We start from the raw sequence: 20,684 nt of genomic DNA, 5'->3' as shown, positions 1-20,684 counted from the left end.
TGCTCTGAGTAAGTCTGAGGCCCAGGACTGAGCATAAAGAAAGGTCTGTGTAGTTCACAACAAATCAGAAGAAACATGTTTAAATGTTTCTTCTGATGTTCTTCTGATGTCTACATGTTTAGTTTTAAGGTTACACAGTTCTGTAATACACAATAATACACTGCACATTTATTTATGGTTATGCACTGCTGTTATTATATATGGTAAGAAATGGTTAATATAAAAAATAATAGCTGCCATCAATATATTACTGGAAATTTTCAGAGATTTTTTTTTTACAGTTTGCCCAAGAAGTCCAGGAGAGACGCTGAGGAGATGGATTAAATGAAAGCACCTGAACCCTGACTGTATAGGGCACTGGTTCCCAAACTGGAGGGCACGCCCCTCGAAGGGTCTTAGAGTAATAACAGGGTAATGCAGGGCTAAATAAAATGCTCTTTTTGCAGTGCTAGCAAACCATGGACAGGTTTTTGAAAGGGCAACCAGGCAAACACAAGGCAAACATGGACAACTCGACACTGAACATTGCTCCTTAAAAGACTCACTAAAGCAGCATCTGTCTCATCAAATGCTCAACTCACCTCCTACAAAGTAGAACATAGAGCTGTCCCATGTAAAAATCCTCTTGCTGTAGCGAAAGAATTAATGCTTCCCTTTGCCTTTAATATTGTTGCATTGTTGAAACATCTTGGGAAACACTGGTAAAGGGGATTCAGAAGGAATACTGGGTCAGTAAGAGACACTAAATGGAAACTGACACACTCTCTTTTAAGTGTACTTTAATATTCTCTATTTTCATAGCAGAGTCATAGTATCCTATAAAACTCAAGGGCTTTTGGGATGTAAGGCTTCTAAACAGGCTTCATGGAGACTTAATGTCTGCTCAAACAGAATTTTCTGCTCAGGAAGGTTCCCAACTGAATGAAATGACCCGGCAGTATCTAAGCAAGCAGCCATGATGAAGGACATAATTCCGTCACACAATTCCCTGCAGCAGAAACTTTCAAAGCAACGATGATGTGCTCATAACTGTAATTGCTGTTGAGAAATATAAATGCATATGTAGAGGAGGGTGAATATGAGCAGCTTGTGACCGAATATCTGTCTCTTTTTTGTGCCTTTTTTCCTTTCTTTTTTAAATTCAAAACCTTAATCATAGAATAGAATTTCATAATGTATCTTATGAATCCTATTGTCTTATTGTATAGCAGCATGACAAGACTGCATTTGGTGGACATATCTAAGGCATAGTTTCAGTACTGCAGATCCGCATCTCAACAGAGTGTGGTTGGATTCTCAAAACAGCACGGTTGTCTTTTGGACTATTCAACAGAATCTTTTTGTCCTTTTCTACTGGAATTTCACCTGTAGGAATCCTCCTCCAATAACAAGATCTTCCATCTCTAGTGCTCATGGTGCGTAATGCAAAGGCAGCATTAGAGGGTATTGGGTTTAGTTCACATGTCGAGAAAAACAATAACACTATTTTCTTTTTTAAATTGACAAAACAATTTTTACAGCTCATGAATTGATAGACAGGGAACTCTGTTTTTTGGTTTATATTACATTTGCTCAGGGATTTCATTGATTACATTTGTAGGATTGCTTTGGTTTTGCACCCAACCATCTATATGAAGCATTATGTATAAAATAACAAATGTACTTTGTATTGTAGGGCATATTCCAAACTTAAATAATGCTGGCTCAGAAAATACCTGACTTAATAGTGCATAACTTTGTATTATATCCTTATTCCTGTTTGCTATCTGATCATTTTCTGCCTCTGGACTGCATGTTGTTACAAACAGAACGTTTTTAATAAAAAATATTAATGTGTTTATTGGAGCAAACAATTTCATAGACTATGAAGATAATTTGGGGTCTGGAGAGCTATCTACTTAAGCAGATGACTGATAGAAGAGTCAAAATAATGTATTTTCCTTGTAGCATGTTGGCTCAACAAAGACTTGAGGTCACCGTGGGCCCATTATCTGTGAAGTACCTCCTTTTTTAAGAGCTATTATTCATGCAGCCAAAGTAAACTAAATTTCAGTTTCGGCAGCTGTGGATTCAATCAATGGACACTACCTTGTCTGGATAAGTCACCATATGGTTATATCGCAGCTGGTTCTTCTACTAAATCAAGCAGACTGATGTCTGATGCCCCTTAGCTAACAAATAATGCATTCACTACATTTGTTTTGGTATATATGTGTTTCAAGTGTAACAACAACATTAACTAATAGCATCCTTGTGGTTGTGATACTACAAGGTCTTAAGTGTTTACCGTGAATAAGACATACAGCATACGGTTGTGCCATGCTCTAAAGGTTATAACAAAGTGGGTGATATGAGCATTAAGTCTCAAAAAAGCTATGAAATCACCAGCCAACGGGAGGCTGTGGACTCAGCAACAAAGTACAGCGCAAGGTAAGTCAATGCACGTCCTTTACTCAACAAGACAGAACATCTCAGGGGTAAATCAATGGATTTTTTCTTACTCTTGTTTAAAGAAAGGATTGAGGAGCCACTCCAAGATCCCAAAGATTTTTTTGTCTCAGGTGTTTAAGAGAGTGATCAATGACAAGGTTTCAATCCCGAGTAAATTAGCTTATCTGTGTGGCTTAGAAATCTGATCCAATTATGAGAGAAGACAGAGTGGTTCACTCTCACGTTCTGTTTGTATGCATACCTGTTTGAATCGTGGGTATGAATATCGTTGCGAAAGAAGAACATGGAATATTGAGGAAATATTCTAGGTGTGTTGCACATGCAGTGAGCTTTTGAACACACGTCAGCTGGCATAGTAAAAGCCATTTCAGCTCTTATTCAGTTCCTCTGTCTTCCTAAATACTGTAGTAAATCCCTGCAACACAGCCTTTATTACAAAGAGACAAATGGATGAGATTCTGACATCAAATAATACCACAGGGCCCCAACCAGACTAAAAAAGCCCCATAAATATTCTTAATCTTGCTGCGGTTTAATATTTCACCACTTTGTGCCCTTTTTTTTAAATTCAGAGCAAATTTCTGACATTAACTACTAATCCCATTAATGCCACTGATACCTAGGATCTGATCAATCAAGCTGTATTTTGCTTAAAGGCTGACAGCAATATTATGGACATGAGATGGGAAACACTGATAGGAAATAGACCTTATTTCTAATTTCCCTTTTTTTCCCTTCAGAAGTGACTGATTGTACTGGCTCATTAGAAATCATCAGCAGCTTCAGACATTTACATACCTCCAGTTGCCGTCCTTGTCTTTCTGTGATTTGACATAATAGCAGACTGTGAATTAAAACTATAAACTAAGCTTTTAGAACATGACATGAAAAGACCTATCACAAGTTTGTTTTTTTCTTGGTCGACTTTTCCTCTTTGTTTCACTTCTCTTTCAACTATTGCTGATCAATAAACATCAACTCAAGGAGAAAAATACATGAAACGTCTCACTTCTAATTTGAACATGGCCGGCTGAGCAGAAACTATCTGCCATCTTGGATTAAAACTCTAAGTCATATTGAAGGTTAATAAAATTTGTGTCGAACAGAAAGGATGAAAAAAAAGTATTATAATTACATATGACTATGGTTCCGAGCTCATTTTAAAAAGTGAGCTTCAACTCATATTACTTCCTACGTGTTGAAAATTAATATCTTTAATTTTGGGAACGCTATTCATCTAATGCCTCCACAATAATCTGCACAGTGCGGAACTTATTAAGACTGCGTTAAGCTGGATCTGAAGCAATCATTCACCTCAAAATGATAGTTTTGCCCAAAACAAGTTGCCTCACATCACAGTAAGCAAAGCTGGACTGGAACTGTTGTGAAGTATTACAACAGAGAAAAAGAATACACCCACAGGCAGGGATTAAAACAAAACCTGAAGCCAAAGTACACTGTATTTAAATAATTCTCTGTTGACCTGCTGCAGAACCTCCAAAGCGGTTCAGTTTCATTCCTTCAGAGCAGCCCTTTAGTTGTTTTGAAGTTTAGATAAAAGAAATGTTTTCTTTCATCGTTTTGTCACAGAGTGAATGTTGGTTAGTCGCGAGCTGATCATCAGAAGAAACATTTGGCTTCACAGTTACTTTTGTTTATATTTTTTCATGGGCCTGAAGGATTCAATTATACAGAATTTAGCATGCATGAAAAAGGATAAAAAGCATAAATCACAAGAATGTAGATTTGTCTTACTTTCACTCAATTGTTTTAAGAACTCTAAGATTAGTCTTGTTGACTTGTTGCTATGTGGTAATACAAAGCTGATTTGGTGATTAAATTTCAACATTCCTCTAAAGTAAAACTCTTGCTCCTCTTCTTTAAAATTAACTCAAAGTAAGGCTTGAAGTTAGCCTGAAAGTACTGATTGGGTTTAAGGTACATCAAGTCAGCCTCTGTCTGTGTAGCAGCTATTAATTAGTTTAAAGTACTGAGGGAAATTCAAAGAAGATTAGCCTTATTTAAAGGCTATTCTAAAACATCACAAACTGATGCTCTCAGTCAAATTCATATTGAACTTTTGCTGCATGTTTGGTCATTTATTCTTGCAAAGTAGTTATTTTCAAAGTGATGAGAGTTGGAGAGATGTAGTAACCATAACTCTAACAGCATATAGAAGTGTGGACATGGCAGAGGCAGATAATGAACATGCATATTATATATTATATATATATATATATATATATACACGTTAAGGTTTCATTTATTCCATTTTGAATTTGTATCGCTCTGAGGTGCAAATCAGGATGAATACAGATAGGTGGCGTTCCCTTTATTTTGCTCTTCAATGGGTTTTCCATGGTCTAACTCATCTTTGCTTTCACAGAAAATTCTTAGTCAGTCTGACATTCAATATTCAGAGAAGAAGTACACAGTTTGTACAACACCATCAAATGCTTTGGTGGCTCAATATAGAAGAATGCTGCCCACATGAACTGACACATCTTTGTCTAAAAACCAACAATGGGGGGATAAATCTTATAAAAATATATCCCAAAGTACAGTATGAGATAATAAAAAAAGCTGAAAATTCAGGGAAGAATAAGCCTATTCCTGTGCAGCACAATGAGTCATTCTGTTGCAGCAAATTATCTTCAACACAAAAAAGTGCATGGACCTACACTCATGGAAGTGAGTCAAGAAAGCAGAAACATCAAAATGTTGATTCCAGTCAAAAGTGCATAGATTAAAAAGAAGTTGTGCCTTTCTGTGGTGTGTTTGCTTTCAGACAACAAAGCACATGTCAGAATGGTATTAACCAGGGAGCACAAAGTCCTGTTTTTCTCCTTCCTATAATTAAGTGTTTTTGTCATCTTGTTCTAATACTCAGAATGTCTGTAAAACCTCTCTGACCGGAGTGAAACAGTACTTATGACTACAGTGATGCTACAAGAAAAAAAAAAGAAAAGAAAAACAGGTTGATAGCTTGTAATAAACATGTAGTACTGCCTAAAAGCTGAAAAGTCAGATGGCTGGCAGAAAGCTTTGAAGTTAGAACTCACCTCCCAACCTATCACCATTTCATGTTTCCTCCTGCTTTGTTGTGTTCTTATTACCAGCAAAGACTTGAGGCACGTTGCTCAGAACTCCAATGCCTGAAACAAAGAAATAAGTCAAAATCTTAGCTGTGTTTGTGTGTAAGTACACTTTAATTTATCTTAGGCATAGATAGCTAACAAGATGCCTTGTTAACAAGCGAGACTGCAGAATCCCAAAACTACATCAGTTTCCAGCTTGTGAAGCTCGTGACCTAGAAAGGAGGCAGGAGGGTTTTTTTGGGTCAGGGGTTTTTCCCACGAAAGCTTCTATCATTTTTGACAAAAACACTTTCATATGCATTCATATGCATGTGGAGATGTGCACTTGACTGGTAGGTAATGTGGTAAGGCATGGTTTAAAAGTGAATGAAATATTAATTGATAGCTATGAAGTACCAGCCAGGTTTCCTGGCTTGGAGGTTTGATGCCTGGGCTCCTTTGCCTCTGTCTGGCTGTTTAGACCCTGAGGTGCTACATTCTTCACAGCAGATAAAAGAGGGAGAGCCAACAGAGAGCTGGGCTCCTCTGACCAGACCTCCTTTTGGCACGGTGATGTTATATCATGTGTCAGGCTGAGTGCTGAGCCTGAAACAAGTGCTGATGGATTCATCCCGCCAGCTGTTAGGTTGTTATGACACCTACCCAAAGCTTGCTGTAGAAAAAAGGTGCTCTGCTTTGTGTATGTCTCATTTACAGCGCATCATTGTTTACCCACATTGTCTCTTCAATACAAAGAGGACAAGCAGACATTCACTTCGTTATAGCCATGGACGTGTGCTTTGAACTTGTTTATCAAGCTGTCTGTGAGGTCCCAAGTGGTCTTCCAGAAACTTCTAGTCTTCTGATTCTTCATAAGCCAAGAGATGCAAGCAAAACACACACACACACACAGCGAGCGATAGAGAGAGGGTGACTACACACGTAGTGACGCTCGAAATCTTTCTTTAGTTTACCGTCTCTCATTACTCTCCTTCTCAGTTCTGTCCCGCACCTGACCGTTTTTCCAGATTTGCCGATGTCCTCTGCACCCCAAACTCCAACCCAGAAGAGGTAATTTGAGTGGAAGGGGAGCTATCAGCAACAGAGTTGCATTAAATAAATTCGCTCGAGGGGACTGAAAACAGTCGAAGACGAGCGGAGACAGGCTAGGGAGGAAAAGAAAAGACTGCTTCAGGTGACCGAGTTGTAACGGAGGCGCGTGGCATGCGTGATTAGGATCGCCTGTGGAAGCTCTGTTTTTTTCTTTTCTTCTTTCTTCTTCTTTTTTTGTTGGGATTATTAAAAGTGAACAGCACCCAGCACAGACAGGGACTGCTTTTCTATCCGCTGATTTTCTCAAAACCATGAATGTGTCACCCACAGACCGCAGGAAAAGCATGCGACAACTGGCTTTGGAGATTGGCATCCGAGTTCTGCTTTTTGGAGTTTTTGTGTAAGTAAAGGCTCAACCAGGCTATGTTGTCTGTCCTCTGAAAAAAAACAACCAAACAAAAAAAAAAAATCCTGAATCTTGCACTGTGTTCTTTTGCAATGACTGTTGAGACAATGAGTTTCGTGACAGATGTTGTCCATATGCCTTCCCGTGATTTAGGCACAGAAGTGAGGCATTCGGATTTATTTGTCGCGAGTGTTGCTGTAAGAGCGGGTCCATCTGTTAGTCCGCAGTTCAGCACCATGGACAGACCTCACCAAGGCGCCGCGTTAACAGGTTGCATCAGCATTTTACTTTCTGACCTAAATCACTGTGTAACGAGTGAACGATTTTATTTTATTTATTTTTTCTTTGTTTATTTTTCTTTGGGAAATTCTTGTGATATTTTATTTCTTCTGAGCATAGATGCCTTGAAAGGGGCACGGGGCGGCTTCTTCGATCACTTCACACGAAAAAAAGTAACCACAAAGGAAGCCCACAGTGAGCTGTGATATGCTGTAGTGAATATAAGATTTTATGAGAAGATTGTGCATCACAGGCGCGATCTTAAACACTTGCATGAACATTAATTATTACTTGATTGTCTTGCCCTGAAGGTATTAAGTCTGTTTGCATCATGGTTGTGTCATTTATTGATTTTTCCAGCTTTATCTACTGGGAGTGAGGAGAAAAAAAGCCCCCAAGCTTTGTTATCTAAAATGACTCACCTTGCTGTGGCTTTCATTCTCTGGGAAAATAAAGTCAAAAGTAATCCTGTTGGAGCGCTTAGCTGCACTGCCTGCATTGCTTTTGTACATTATTATTAATATCTGTCCTTGGTTAAGTGTATGTGTGCTGTCACAGTAAATGGATAATGCAGCCAAAATAAGCCCAATAGTGTAAATGCATAGTTTTTGATATGGGCAAACTCAAGTGGAGGGACCTGACCAGAGAACGAAACATTACAGAAGCAAGAAGATCCTTGGTTTGTTTGACAGTCTTGGTTTGTAGTCTGGTAAATTTGAATTTTGATTAATTTGCTAGAATGAATCAGTGCCCAGGGTTGCACAATAATAATTTCACACAGTATCATCATTAACCAAAGAGCTGCTTTATGTCACAGAAGCCCAAATGAAAAAGTCTATGATTCTTATAATGAAGTGAATTTATTCCCTCTTCACTGCAAAGTAAAGCTAATACAGTGCCCCTTATGAAGCTCCATCAGTAAACTTGATCTGCTTTGTATGAACAATATCTCATCTGCCAATGACTATTTAGAAATCATCCAGTTGCCTTCCTCTGTGTGTGTGACCATGAACAAATACGCCCATGCAAAATGTGCAAGATTCATATTTACACTTTATGTTGATCAACCTTGAAAGAGTTGTGACCTTTCGGCAGGGCAACATATTGATAATCATATCTATCATTACATTTCAACATCTAGGTTGCAACGTAAAGTCATACAAGCCCAATACCCCTGTGTAATTTAATTTAGTTTTATTTGATCTAATTAAGAAGAATAACAGAACATTGTATTGAGCTCTCTGTTTATGACTGACTTCCTTTAATCTTGATTGCAAGTGTCAATCGTGTAATTTGGCATGGAGGTAGGACTGTGTGGTCAAATGGATTTCTTCAAGACTAGCTATAGCTGTTGCATCGAACAAGCTGTAATCCCAGCATATCAGACAAAGTCACTCTTTAACCTGAAAGGCGGCAGATGCTGTTCCTGTTTCAACTCTGAAACCATTGTGAAAGCAGGATAATTGAGGTCAGCAAGACCCACTGTTTTCTTCACTGGAGATGTAAAGGACAGTTTTCAGCTGTCACCTGCTGTTCAAGTGTAGATGCTGTTCACTTGTTCACTTTATGTTGGGAGGGAAATGGCTGCCACATGATTACCACTGAGATTTGGAAGTCATGTATTTCTTTGCTCCATTGGTTTGTGTCTCCCATCGGAAATTTAATTTCAGTGTTTCCTTTCTCAGCAGCTTGGTATCAAATTTGACTAAATGGAAGAAAATGAAAAAAAGAACTGTTTTCTCATTTGCTCTTCCTATCTCTTCATAATCGTGAATGTCTACAGGGGGATGCTGGAAATGAAATAATTAGTCCTTTAGTTAAAGTTCATAGGCAGATATGAATGCAGCAGAGTGAGTCTCTCACCAAAGATCACACTCACAAGTTATGTGATTCTGTTAGTTTCTGGTTGAGATTAAATAGACCTGACTGTAATATCAAAGCTATTCTCTATTCTTGACTTGTCACCCACACATACAGGAGGATTTGAACCTGAGTCTTCAATTCCCTATATATTAAGAATGTCACTTTTTACTCTACCCCGCTTGCCATGCTGCTAGTTAGTGGTTAGAGAGAATTGTTTTTTTTTTCATGTAATCCAGAGCACAACAAGAACAAGTCTAGACAAATACAATAAAGTAATTTCTCCCTTGAGTGGTTGTGTGAGAGAGCTCATGTACTCTGTCAACACAAACTCATTGTGCTTGTTCCACGCTCATGGTTAGACTCTTGAATATGCAATACCCATAAATATCATAAAACTGCTTAAATATAGAACAAAAGATGAATCAAGAAGGGGACAGACAAAAATATAGAGGAGGAGGATAAGATGGAGGACATGCAGCTGGATTGTTCTAAGATTTTACAGATAAAGATGTGAGGCACAAAAAATAAAAAAGACCAAAACCACTCTGATGATTCTCATCAGTGCAACCTAAAAGCCGCTTGATGGACTGATTGGCCAAAGCAGAGGGCAGTTCTTTTACAGAATGACATACACAACACAATAGAATAGATGAGTTTGTGCCAAGAGCTGCAATTTAGGCTTAAGGAAAATTGATTTGAGAAAATGATGGCGGTAAAGAAAATACTTTGTTAACCGAATGTTGTAATATCAATGCATACCAAAATTCCCATTGTGGGATAAGAACTAATATGATCTGATGCCAGCATTACTTTGAGGATATTTTTTTACATATGGTTGTTGTCAAATGAGATTAATGGCAGGTATTCTCAAACAACACAGTGCATTCCTGAAAATGTTTTTTTCACTGCATACCATCCTCTGTCAGAGGAGGAGCAGCCCTGGGATACAGCCCAGAGCCTTTGGCATGTATCATAACACCTGGTGACATGCTGGTGAATGGTAGAACGTCAGCCCTTCGACTGTTTCATACTGAGCAGATTGTATAATCTGCACGTTAGAGATGGAGGCGTTTGGGCTCTGGCTTTGTCGGGAAAATCTCTTTAGAGAATTTGTTACAGTGTCATCAGGGCACATTGTCTCTGTATTTGATAAGACCAAACGGTACCTCCGATATAGGGGAACGTCAAGGATGTTTTTCAGGCTGTTATTAGGCTAAACACTGAAAACATATATCATACAGAGTTGTAATTTCTATGTGGCAAACTTGTGCGGTGCTTAGTACTGTGGCCTCACTTCAACAAAGGTCTGAGCCTTATGGTTGGCTGTAGTCATTCTGGGTTCAGTCTGCAAGCTCTTACGTGTGTTGTGTTCTTTCTCAGTGTTCTGTTTCCTTACCACAGTTCACACACATGCATATTTAGTTAACCTTGCCATTGTGAGTTTGGATATGTCCCACAGGATAAAGTGGGGATACAGTTGCTAATGGACAGATGGATGCAATTTGGATTGAATCATTCTGCAGAAGGTTTGGCTGCAAGTTACAGGAAGCATAGTTTAGTGGCATATCCACTGAGCATCAACTTCTCGCATGAAATACTAAGTCAGTAAGTTCGGCAATTTGTGGTAAGTATTGGTGGTAAATAATAACTTAATTGTTAACAGAGGTATGTTTGTCCAATCAGGTCTCAAAATTTTTCCTCCACTCCCAACCCTTTTTTCATATGTGGTCACTTCTAACTTCAAAAACACCAAGGAGGCCATTACCAAACGGCATACCTGATACTTCAAGAATGCAGCTCAAAAACCAATATATGACATCACATCGTGACCCATCAAGTATACAAACCAGATAACAGCAACAGGGCTCCCTCACATCTTTCTGGCTTTTTAGCCATATTATCCACTTCTCTGTTTATTGATAAAAGTAAAAAAAAATACAATGACTACTTTCTCCTTCAGCAGTGCCCCTTTAGAGCTATAGATCACATCCAGCTACATGATAACATTAACAGTCAAGGACATTTGACATTTTGCGACATGCTGATACCAAACACTTCCAAGAATTAAGGATGTAGTCACAGAATAGGGAAGTCCTGAACTCTAGAGCAAAGTTACAGTTCCATCCAACATAGTGTTATTCACAATCAATTTGCTTTTCTGCTTTGATTTCACTTATCAACAGTTAGCATTTGTTAGCTAAAATGTCATTAATATATGTTGGAAAGTTTACATTTTACTAAATATATGGTTAGGTTAAAAGACCATACACATTAAAGACTTACACGTTTTACTATTTATGAGTTGTGGTTGCATGTCATGTGGACACAAAACAAAACAACAGCCACCTCATGATTTATAAACGTGGATTGCGCCACTGCTATGTTTTAGGCATGTGACATTTAGGCATCATTTTACAGTTCACTGGTCAACACAGTTTAACTCAAATTATGATATCATGCTATTTGTAGTACAAGTAGCTTTCTGCACAATGGAGTGACAGTTGAGATGTTCATCACGCTCACTGTGGCCACCCCTTCGTGTTCCTTTTAACATAACAAATGATCCACTCATAAAATGGTTAAAAATAAAGTTAAAATAAAATACTTGCACTTGCTGGTGTCTTACATTGCAGTCTCTGTGACTGATTCATAATTAATTCAATTCAATTCAGTTTTATTTATATAGCGCCAAATCACAACAAATGTCATCTCAAGGCACTTCAATAATACAGTGCAATTCAAGCCAATTAGAGCGATCAATCAATTGAATTCAAAATTAGTCCAATTCATACATATAGAGCCAATTCAAGAACAATTTCCTACCTCAGGAAACCAACAGATTGCACCGAAACTTCTCTTCGGTCCAATTTCCTGTCATGAGCATGCATGAGATAACTGTAGAGAGAAACGAGTCCCTTTTATCAGGACCAAATTTTCAGAGACTTTGCTGGATAGCCCAATAATAAAGAATTACAGTAGTCCAATCTTGAAGTAACAAATGCATGGACTAGTTTTTCTGCATCACTGAGACAGTATGTTCCTGATTTTGGCAATATTTTTGGTAATATTAAAAAGGCAGTCCTAGAAACCTTTTTAAGTTTTATATGGGCGCCAAATGATAAATTCTCATCAGAAATAAATCCAAGGTTCATCACTGTAGTACTAGAAGCCAAGGAAATGCCATCTTGGGTAACTATTTAGCTAGACAATTTCTCCCTGAAGCACTCAGATTCAAAGATAATATGAATAAGATGAATAATAAGCAGTTCAAGCTTTACAAAGGGCTTTCTTATACGTTATTAAACTATCTTTCCAGACTAATTGAGACTGTTCTAAATTAGAGGAATGCCATTGTCTCTCCAGCTTTCTTGGAGTCTGCTTTAAAGCACGCAGCTGTGAATTATACCAAGGAGCCAACCTCTTCTGACTGATTACCTTTCTTTTCAGAGGGGCAACATTATCCAATGTTGTACGAGATTGTAGTGCTGTCAACAAGAGAGTCAAATTTTTCTGGAGTAAAATTCAGGTAGCGGTCCTCAGTATTGTTTGCACATGGCAGTGAAGAAAAGGATGACGGAATTACCTCTTTAAATCTAGTTACAGAATCCCCTGACCGACACCTTCTATATGTAAATTCTTCTCAGAAGCTTTATAGTCAAGTAATGTAAACTCAAAAGTTTTCAAAAAATGGTCACATAAGACAGAGTTATGAGGGAATACTGTTAACTGTTTAGTTTCTGTGTCATAGGTCATCACAAGAACAAGAGTGTGATTAAGACAGTAGGTCTGTGAACACTTTGAGTAAATCCAATAGAATCTAACATAGAATTAAAGTTAATATTTTGGCTGTCATTTTCAACATCTACATGAATATCAAAGCAGGTGGGAAGCTGCAGAGAAGTGTGTAAGACTACAACTCTGCATCCTGGTCTCAACCCTGGGTGGTCATATGAAATATATACTAATAAATTTGTCCATATTTCTAGAAATGAACGCTGTCTCTTCTAATCAGACCAGGTTTTATTCAGAAAGCAATTATCTATCAAATGCCCACGTTGTTTGCTGGATACCATCTAGACAACCAGCGATTGAATGAGGACATGCGACTAAACATGTCATCACTGGTCAGATTTGGCAGGGGTCCAGGGAAAACTATGGAGCCTGTCATTGTTTTGGCAAAATTACACGCCGATGAAACATTAATTTCCGTGACCTCCGATTGGTGTAACCGGGTCATCACGATGTGGATAACTATTTTACATTTACATTTGATTATGGTTGCTGGTGTCTCCAATGTCACGTTTCTGACAATTACCAGGGGTTTTATTCTCAGCGGGTGTGTTGCTGAGTGGGGAAAATCTGTTAGAAAAATTGACAGGTTGATGGTGAACCACAGACTTGACTTTAGGGCTATGCCTCCTCTTCCTGACCGTCACCCAGCCAGCCTGCTCGGGTAAAACCCAGCCACGCTTTGCCAGTTGAATGATTTTGATATGAAGCATAGCAGGCTCTCTTTGCATCAGCAGAGACCAATACAAATGTATTAATGTGTAAAAAAAACTGTAGCTTTGTAGCTTTTAAATCTGCTTTATTTTACCTGTCTTAAAAAAAAGAATGAAAAAAAAACTAAAAACCCTTTCAAAGCAAACAAGCTACCACTTGGGGCCTGAACTACAAACCTATTTCAGCATATACAGGGTATCTGTAGCTGATTTAGCATAATTAACCGTGACAATGGAAATCAGATGAAGCAGTACTACGATGCTGGTTACCAACTTGATAAGATTACCCAGATTTTTCTGACTTTAGATATGTGCGGGCAACTCAAGGAGTGGGCATCAGATGACCAATCACAATTTTTATTTGGCAAGTGGAAAATCAACACAGCTGCCGCTGCCAAACCAGGAGGAAACGCTGACAAAAGATAAACATAATTAGAATAATGCTGACTGGGTATGAATGCCTAAATTAATAATTTAATTGATATCACTGCATGTCCTTAAAGTAGGTGTAGATTCAATAATTTGAGGTTGTGTATTTCATTAATATGATTGTGTTGCTGGTGTATGTGAGAAACACTCTAAAATCCTGTCAGTTGCAACACTGTCTGTTTTAAATGATCTTTTCACCATATAAAGAACAAACAAAAAGAATGGATGCACAGTTAGTGGGCGTTCTTATCCAGGCTCTATGGAGAAAGAAGGGGTTTTAATTGTCCAGTGATTTTGGTAAAATCTAAGAAAACATTTTAAGGTAGATGCGGATATGAATATGGATGTACAGACACCATTTGATGCAGTTTGGCAAATTTGATAGGCTGCACATACACGGATGGCAGGAAATCTTTTATTGTTCAGTGATCATTTTTTGAAAAGAAAGAAAAACAGAATTAATGTTAGTTTCAAATCGTTAAACACCAGCAGGAGCTAACTTTGAGTAATCAATCTCTTTTTTAGGCTATTTAAACATTCCCTACTAATGAAGTCACTCTCTGACTTCAGTCAGAGTAGGAAAATAACTCTCTCACTGTCTACACACTGATGTGTCTTTCATTTTTTCAGAGAACTGATTGGTCGGGACATCCAATCTCTTATCTTTAAAAAACAAACCTAAATGTTTCCAGTATGAGTTGTCATGGTGACACAGCTTGGTAAAAAGTGAAATACTGAAAATGTTTGATACTGAAAATCCAAAGCTGAACCTCACCAAGCCACTAATTCTGTAGTACAGGCCAAGCACAGTACAGTACTTAAAGAGGAGAATCAAATACTATCAGTCAGCATGTCTAATATAAAGCATTAACACTTGGATATTGTTGAGAGTTGTATTATATGGCTTAATCTTTAAGCAGGCAACTCAATATTGGAATACCAGGTAGACACTAACTGGTGAGAAAGGGCAGTCTAAAGCTATGCTCATGCTGTTCTATTGCTGTTCACACACATTTGCCAGTTGTTTTATTATTTTTGCACCATTTCTTCTGTAACAGATCCCTTGCCCTCCACCATTCTCTCGTGCCTGCACGATTATTATACGGTACTGGTATTGTGTTTTTCTGCCACTAGCATCTGAAGTACTGCCAGACAGGTCATCCAATCTATAACCCTCATTATCTTGGATATTAATGAAAAACTGACTTGTTTGACAACTAACTGTGGCTGCACATACAAAAGTACACCCGAATGCTACCAACACAAAAAACTAAACAGAAGCAGGCGGAAAAATAATTACAGGGAAAGCATGACCTCAACGATTGTTCTTTCATAGATCCTTTCAGAAACAACACAGGGAGCTTATTCATTGTAATATTTCATTACATAGGCAAATATCAACCTGATTAATGACCTACTTTTTGGAGAAGTAGCTGTTATAAAGTGGCAGTCCATTTACAGAAAACTAATCAAACCCAATCAAAGTAAGATAATTCACCGAGAACATTTGGAAGGAAATGAAAATACAAGGGAAAAAAGCTAGAGTATAAAGTATTGAATGATTTCAGTGCTGTATAGCCATTTTCATTCATGATTATGTTAAATTCAGAAGCTGGGGGGTCCGTTATAAGAGACCACATGATGGCAAGATAGATGAACAGACCGAGAGAGGGGGCAGAGAGAGGATCCATACAGAGAAGAGGGTAGAAGAGCACAGAAGGGAAAGGGGAGAATTGTTGATCAGCAAACCGGGCAGGTGCTGTGACAGAATTAAAACGTGACTTTGAATGTGAGCAGAGGAAGCTGACTGTGACACCAAGACCAGGGATTCCCTGACAGCTCAGTCTGTCGCTGCTCTAAGCCACTCTGGCATTTCATTCCTCATATTTATTTGATCAGCTCATTATGTCTCACTGTCCCTGTAGTCATCTATCCAACCCCATCTCTTTATCTCTCCTCTGACATTAGACAGCTCAGTCACTCTGTCTGACATGTTTTTGGTAAAGACTGCCCTGTGGGTCAACTTGTGTCTTAGAGGCGTTTACAGCAGGTGTAAAAGTTATAGCAGAGAAATGATGATAGTGGTCTTGTTTTTGTTGAAAGCAGAACAACATGAAATTGATCAAAACAGACAAGTCTAACTGATTTGTTGTGAGTGCATTGCATCTTATATGAATTTTTGTTTTAATATATATTAGAATCCAGTCTGTAAATGTATCACAAAGCAATTTACAAGTAGCTTTGTCCAATTAATGGTGTTGTCAATTATGTGCATGAATTAATAATTATAATTACATCCAAATACCAAGAAAAGAACATTGCTGCTGAGTCTTCTTTAATCTTCATGGCAACATGCTACTGAGTGAAAATATTCTGTCATTGGACCACCTGAATGTTCCAACTTATAACTATATTCAAACTTAAACTATTTAACATGAAAATGTCACCTCTGTGAGATGTTCCCCTCAGCAACAAACTAAAAGAATTCCCAACCTGTACGGTCGTACAGGTCGCACAGTTTTACTAATTTGAAATGGCAATAATAAGAATCTGCTTTCAATCTTTTTAATATGTCCATAAGAATTAGTTTTATAAGACATATCATGATCAAAATCAGCCATCAATACCATGGTAGGACGTTTTTGCTCTGAATCGACAGAGCACCACCTTTTGTTTTGGAAAATGAGGTCAAACAAGCCTGTATGTTCCTTGTAAAACATTGAAGGAACCAATCCTGAGTACTTGCAGAGTGGGGCTTTAAAGCTAATTTTCTATGCTCCTTGAATTGGAATTGATTAAATGAAGACAGCAGAAACCAGTAGGAGAACCTTTAAGTGTTTTGCTCTTACTGTGCAGATGGTGGGCCTGGCATGTTCTGTTTATGGGATGAAATCGGATTCTGGAAGTCTCTGTGTCTTTACCCAAAGATAGTACAACATACAGGAAATGGCTTGGACATTGCCATGTCCAATCAAAAATACAGAAGCGATCACAAGTCTACAGATTTAAATTTTTGGACAGTGACTTTGTAAATTTGACCCAAAGAAAGCTGTCTTTTGCCACAAAACTAATGATCTTATCTGATGCCATTCTAATAATTTATCTTTGAACTTTGAATTGCCTTGTGTATGAATTGTGCTCTACAAATAAACTTGCCTTGCCTTGCCTTGCCATCATTGGGACACCACAAGTACAAGGGGGCATATCCTTCAACTGGTAAGTCTATCTTATTAACATGTTTTTGTCTATTCTCCTGTCTGTAACTCTGGTGAGAAGCTCTGGGCCTCAGAGCTTTAGCACTTCTTGTTGTGTAGTGCAAAATCACGAACAAAGGAAGGGAGTAGGACAGGACCCTGGAATCTAGTTCTAGGTGGTAAAGGATGAGCAGTTAGCAGGTGGCTCAGATGTCGGATGACATCTCTTTGGGCATCATGAAGAGACTAAGATGGGGAGCAGGTGGGTAAGGTGAAGAGGCATGGGGGAGTATGGAAAGAATTAAATCAAATTTAAGAGGAGATATCAGGCTATTGACTCAAATAAAGTGGGCAAAGAGGTCATTGAACTTGAGGTGTGTAATGAGAATTAAGAATGAGGTGAGTGTGACAGCGTGGGAGTGGAAGTGGCTAATGGAGAGGCAATAGGAAAGCAAAAATACACCCTGGAATACAAGTAGATATGACAAAACAGGTCATCTTTATTGAACTTTCACCAAATCCTTCATTTTAGCTTCCTCTTCTTGAGAATTGCTGTGTGATTCAAACATGTACAGCTTGATTATCTCAGTATTGGTCCTGGAGGCCAGGGAGGGCAGTGTCATCTGCTGGCAGGCAGAGATATGGGTTAGATTAGTACATTCATAGGTTGTGCTCTAACTATCCCCTTATTTACTCATGAACCCACTATATTATTAGTGTTTGCTATATTATGGACCCACTAGGGGACAGTGATAACTAAGTCATGCTGCATTTTTGGACACTACTTGAATGCAGACAGTACTGAGGTTATGGACAGCATCAGTTTCTGCTTGGGAACACCTTCTCTCCACAACATTGATGTAAGACTTTATGACACAAAAAAGTGCTTTTTGGTTGTACTGACTTCACAAACACGGACTGCTGCTGTAAGTATATCCCATACTTCAACAGACTAATTATGAATTGATATAACTCACAAAAGAACAATTACATTCTATATGTCCAAACTCAACAACTCTTTGTAAGCAACTGTTTTAAGAGCCACAAAGCCTGCACTGCTATATGTCACGTGCAAATATTTCAAAAGCAAGTGACAGCTCACATGTTTACTGCTTAGACCAAATAATAACTTCTCTGATAGTGTCACAGTGAGTATTTGACCAATACTTTCCAAAAACCTATGGCTCTTGTGCAGCTTGGTTCTATACAGTACAAACACTATTCAAACCAGCTCGCTAAAGTGATTCATTTTGTTACTACTGTGACTAGATGTGTTCACACCACAGCTTATTGTATCTGTAGGGGATCAATAATTATACTTTTCCATCGAGATAGAAATGATATCAGGCTGTATTATTTTATAATGGGACCCTTTTTAAAGTATTAACAAGAGAAAATAAAGAAAATCTGTTCCTGAAAAATAGACAGTTTTATGCCTCTCTATCTCTCTTTTGAGTATCTGTGACTACTATTTAGCTAAAATGTTACTAATGATTGCTCTTGAATATCGAATCTAAATCGGCTGTAAAATGTAAAGCTTACATTATCTTTTCCAGTAAAAACTCCCCGTTTACTAGTATTAGTTTAATGGCCTGTCTGCCATCTCCAATATGGCAGACACGTTGACATATTGCATCATCGGGTTGAGGCAGTCATTATGACGTCCATGTAAATGTATCTATGCAGTACACTACTTTTAGTATGTTTGTAGTGCACAAAATACCAGATGAAAAGTGAAGGTTGAATTCTTCAACAGCACAAAAAATGGCTGACTTACTACTTAACAGGGGAACATTTTTAAATAACCCTAACCCTTTTTTGTGGTAAAAACTAAAAAGTTATGCAATATTTAGATACAGGAATGAGTTTTTATGTGATTAGTAACTGCAGAGGTATGAAGAAAATTGAAAAAAAGATGATAATATTAAAGTGTATGTAACACATGAGCTACTCAAAGCAGAGTCTGAAGACAATGATAGTATAAAGATAAATAGTATCATAGAAGACATATGGAATTTGCTTCCATACAGTTTTAATTACTTAGAAATGCTCTGTAAGGATATGAGTTTCCTCATTATAGTAGAAGATGAAGAAATATTTTAACCTGATCAGTACGCAGCAGGTGTAAGCAGCGAGGAGGGAAAACACTGTAGGCCTTGGTGCAGGCAGAAAGATCCCTACACTGCTCTGCACCTCTTTCTATCTCGATAGTTCTGTCTGTATACATCCTTTATCTCTTTTGCTTATGGCACCCTTTCTCAGGTATTTCCTTTTATCTGCTCCATTACTGTCATTTGCAGCATTTTGCGCGAAGACAAATGAGGAGCTGAGGAAATGGAAGGAACCTTGCTCCAACACACACACAACATTTTGAAGCTTATTGGACTGAATCTCAAAATATAAGCAAGCCCTTCTCCCTCAGGATAAGCCTTCATCACGTCTCCATGTGTGTCCCTCAGGCCCCAAGGATATGCTGTCAAACCGCTCTTTGTTTTATAACTCAACCATTGTTTCCTTTAGTCAGTAGACTGCAGAGTGAAAGCTCGTTTTTTTTGCCATGGCAAGGTGAATTTCTTTCGGCATTCTTTAAATGCCCGAGTCAATTGAAAAAATATGATTAAAGAAAGATGCTAGTTATGACCAACATGGGCAGAAGCAGGAAACATTCGTATCCGTGAAATATTAAAAAGTAGACACTTCACCAGATGACTATCTCACTAACCGCATGCAAAGATTTTTGGTAAGTTTGTAGTTCAATCTACCACCTGTCCACAGACACTGACATTGTCTAATTTACCCTTTTAATCTGCAAATGCCAGACATGTCACTGCCACATAGACAGGTAATTTGACTAAAATCAATTACAGTACGCTGATTAGTCTTCATCTCAGTAATGCATCGTGAAGGACTGCTTGATTGAAATGCCCTTGACTTCAGCATGTATATAGAGCTGGGTGACCTTTGTTTTTCCAGTGTTTGTCGTGGCTAAATTAAAGCAGCACTGCTCTGTTTCCACAAAGCTCCATGAGCCTCAGAAAGTGACCACAGTTGCCATGTGGAAGACCTTCATTTACTCTTATGACATCCTGACCTTTCATCACTGGAAATACACAGATACAGCTAAACAGATTAATGATGGCTCTGCTTTACCTCTTTTGTTTTAGTAATTTAGGTCAGTCAGACAACGTGCATACACAGAATGGCTTTTTTTGAGTCTGTGGAGGAACCACACTTCAAACAGATAAGAAAACATACAGGTGTGACCAGTGGGGCTGAAGATATACATCTTTTTAACCATCTTAAGAACAATCATGAGCCATTGTTCTTAACCAGGATGGACAACGTTAAATGCTCTGCACAACCATGCCAACCAAAGCATGTATTTCCAGTTATTCTAAGTACAGCTTTTTGACATGATATAGTTATTAAA

General features: G+C 38.2%; 1 protein-coding gene across 1 annotated transcript in view; it reads left to right on the top strand.

Moving 5' to 3' along the window:
• Nucleotides 1-6,530: 6,530 nt before the first annotated feature.
• Nucleotides 6,531-20,684, top strand: part of plpp4 (phospholipid phosphatase 4) — a 49,018-nt gene continuing 34,864 nt past the window's right edge. The window contains exon 1 of the mRNA XM_072391332.1: nt 6,531-6,981. Coding sequence (XP_072247433.1) covers nt 6,893-6,981 — 89 coding nt within the window. The 5' untranslated portion in view covers nt 6,531-6,892. The remainder of the gene's footprint in view (nt 6,982-20,684) is intronic.

This window comes from Leuresthes tenuis, unplaced genomic scaffold (genome assembly GCF_036924035.1).
Source record: "Leuresthes tenuis unplaced genomic scaffold, fLeuTen1.0.hap1 SCAF_8, whole genome shotgun sequence".
In the NCBI taxonomy this organism is placed as follows: Eukaryota; Metazoa; Chordata; class Actinopteri; order Atheriniformes; family Atherinopsidae; genus Leuresthes; species Leuresthes tenuis.
The sequence above is the reverse complement of the archived record's forward strand: the minus strand, read 5'-3'. Positions and strand labels throughout refer to the sequence as shown.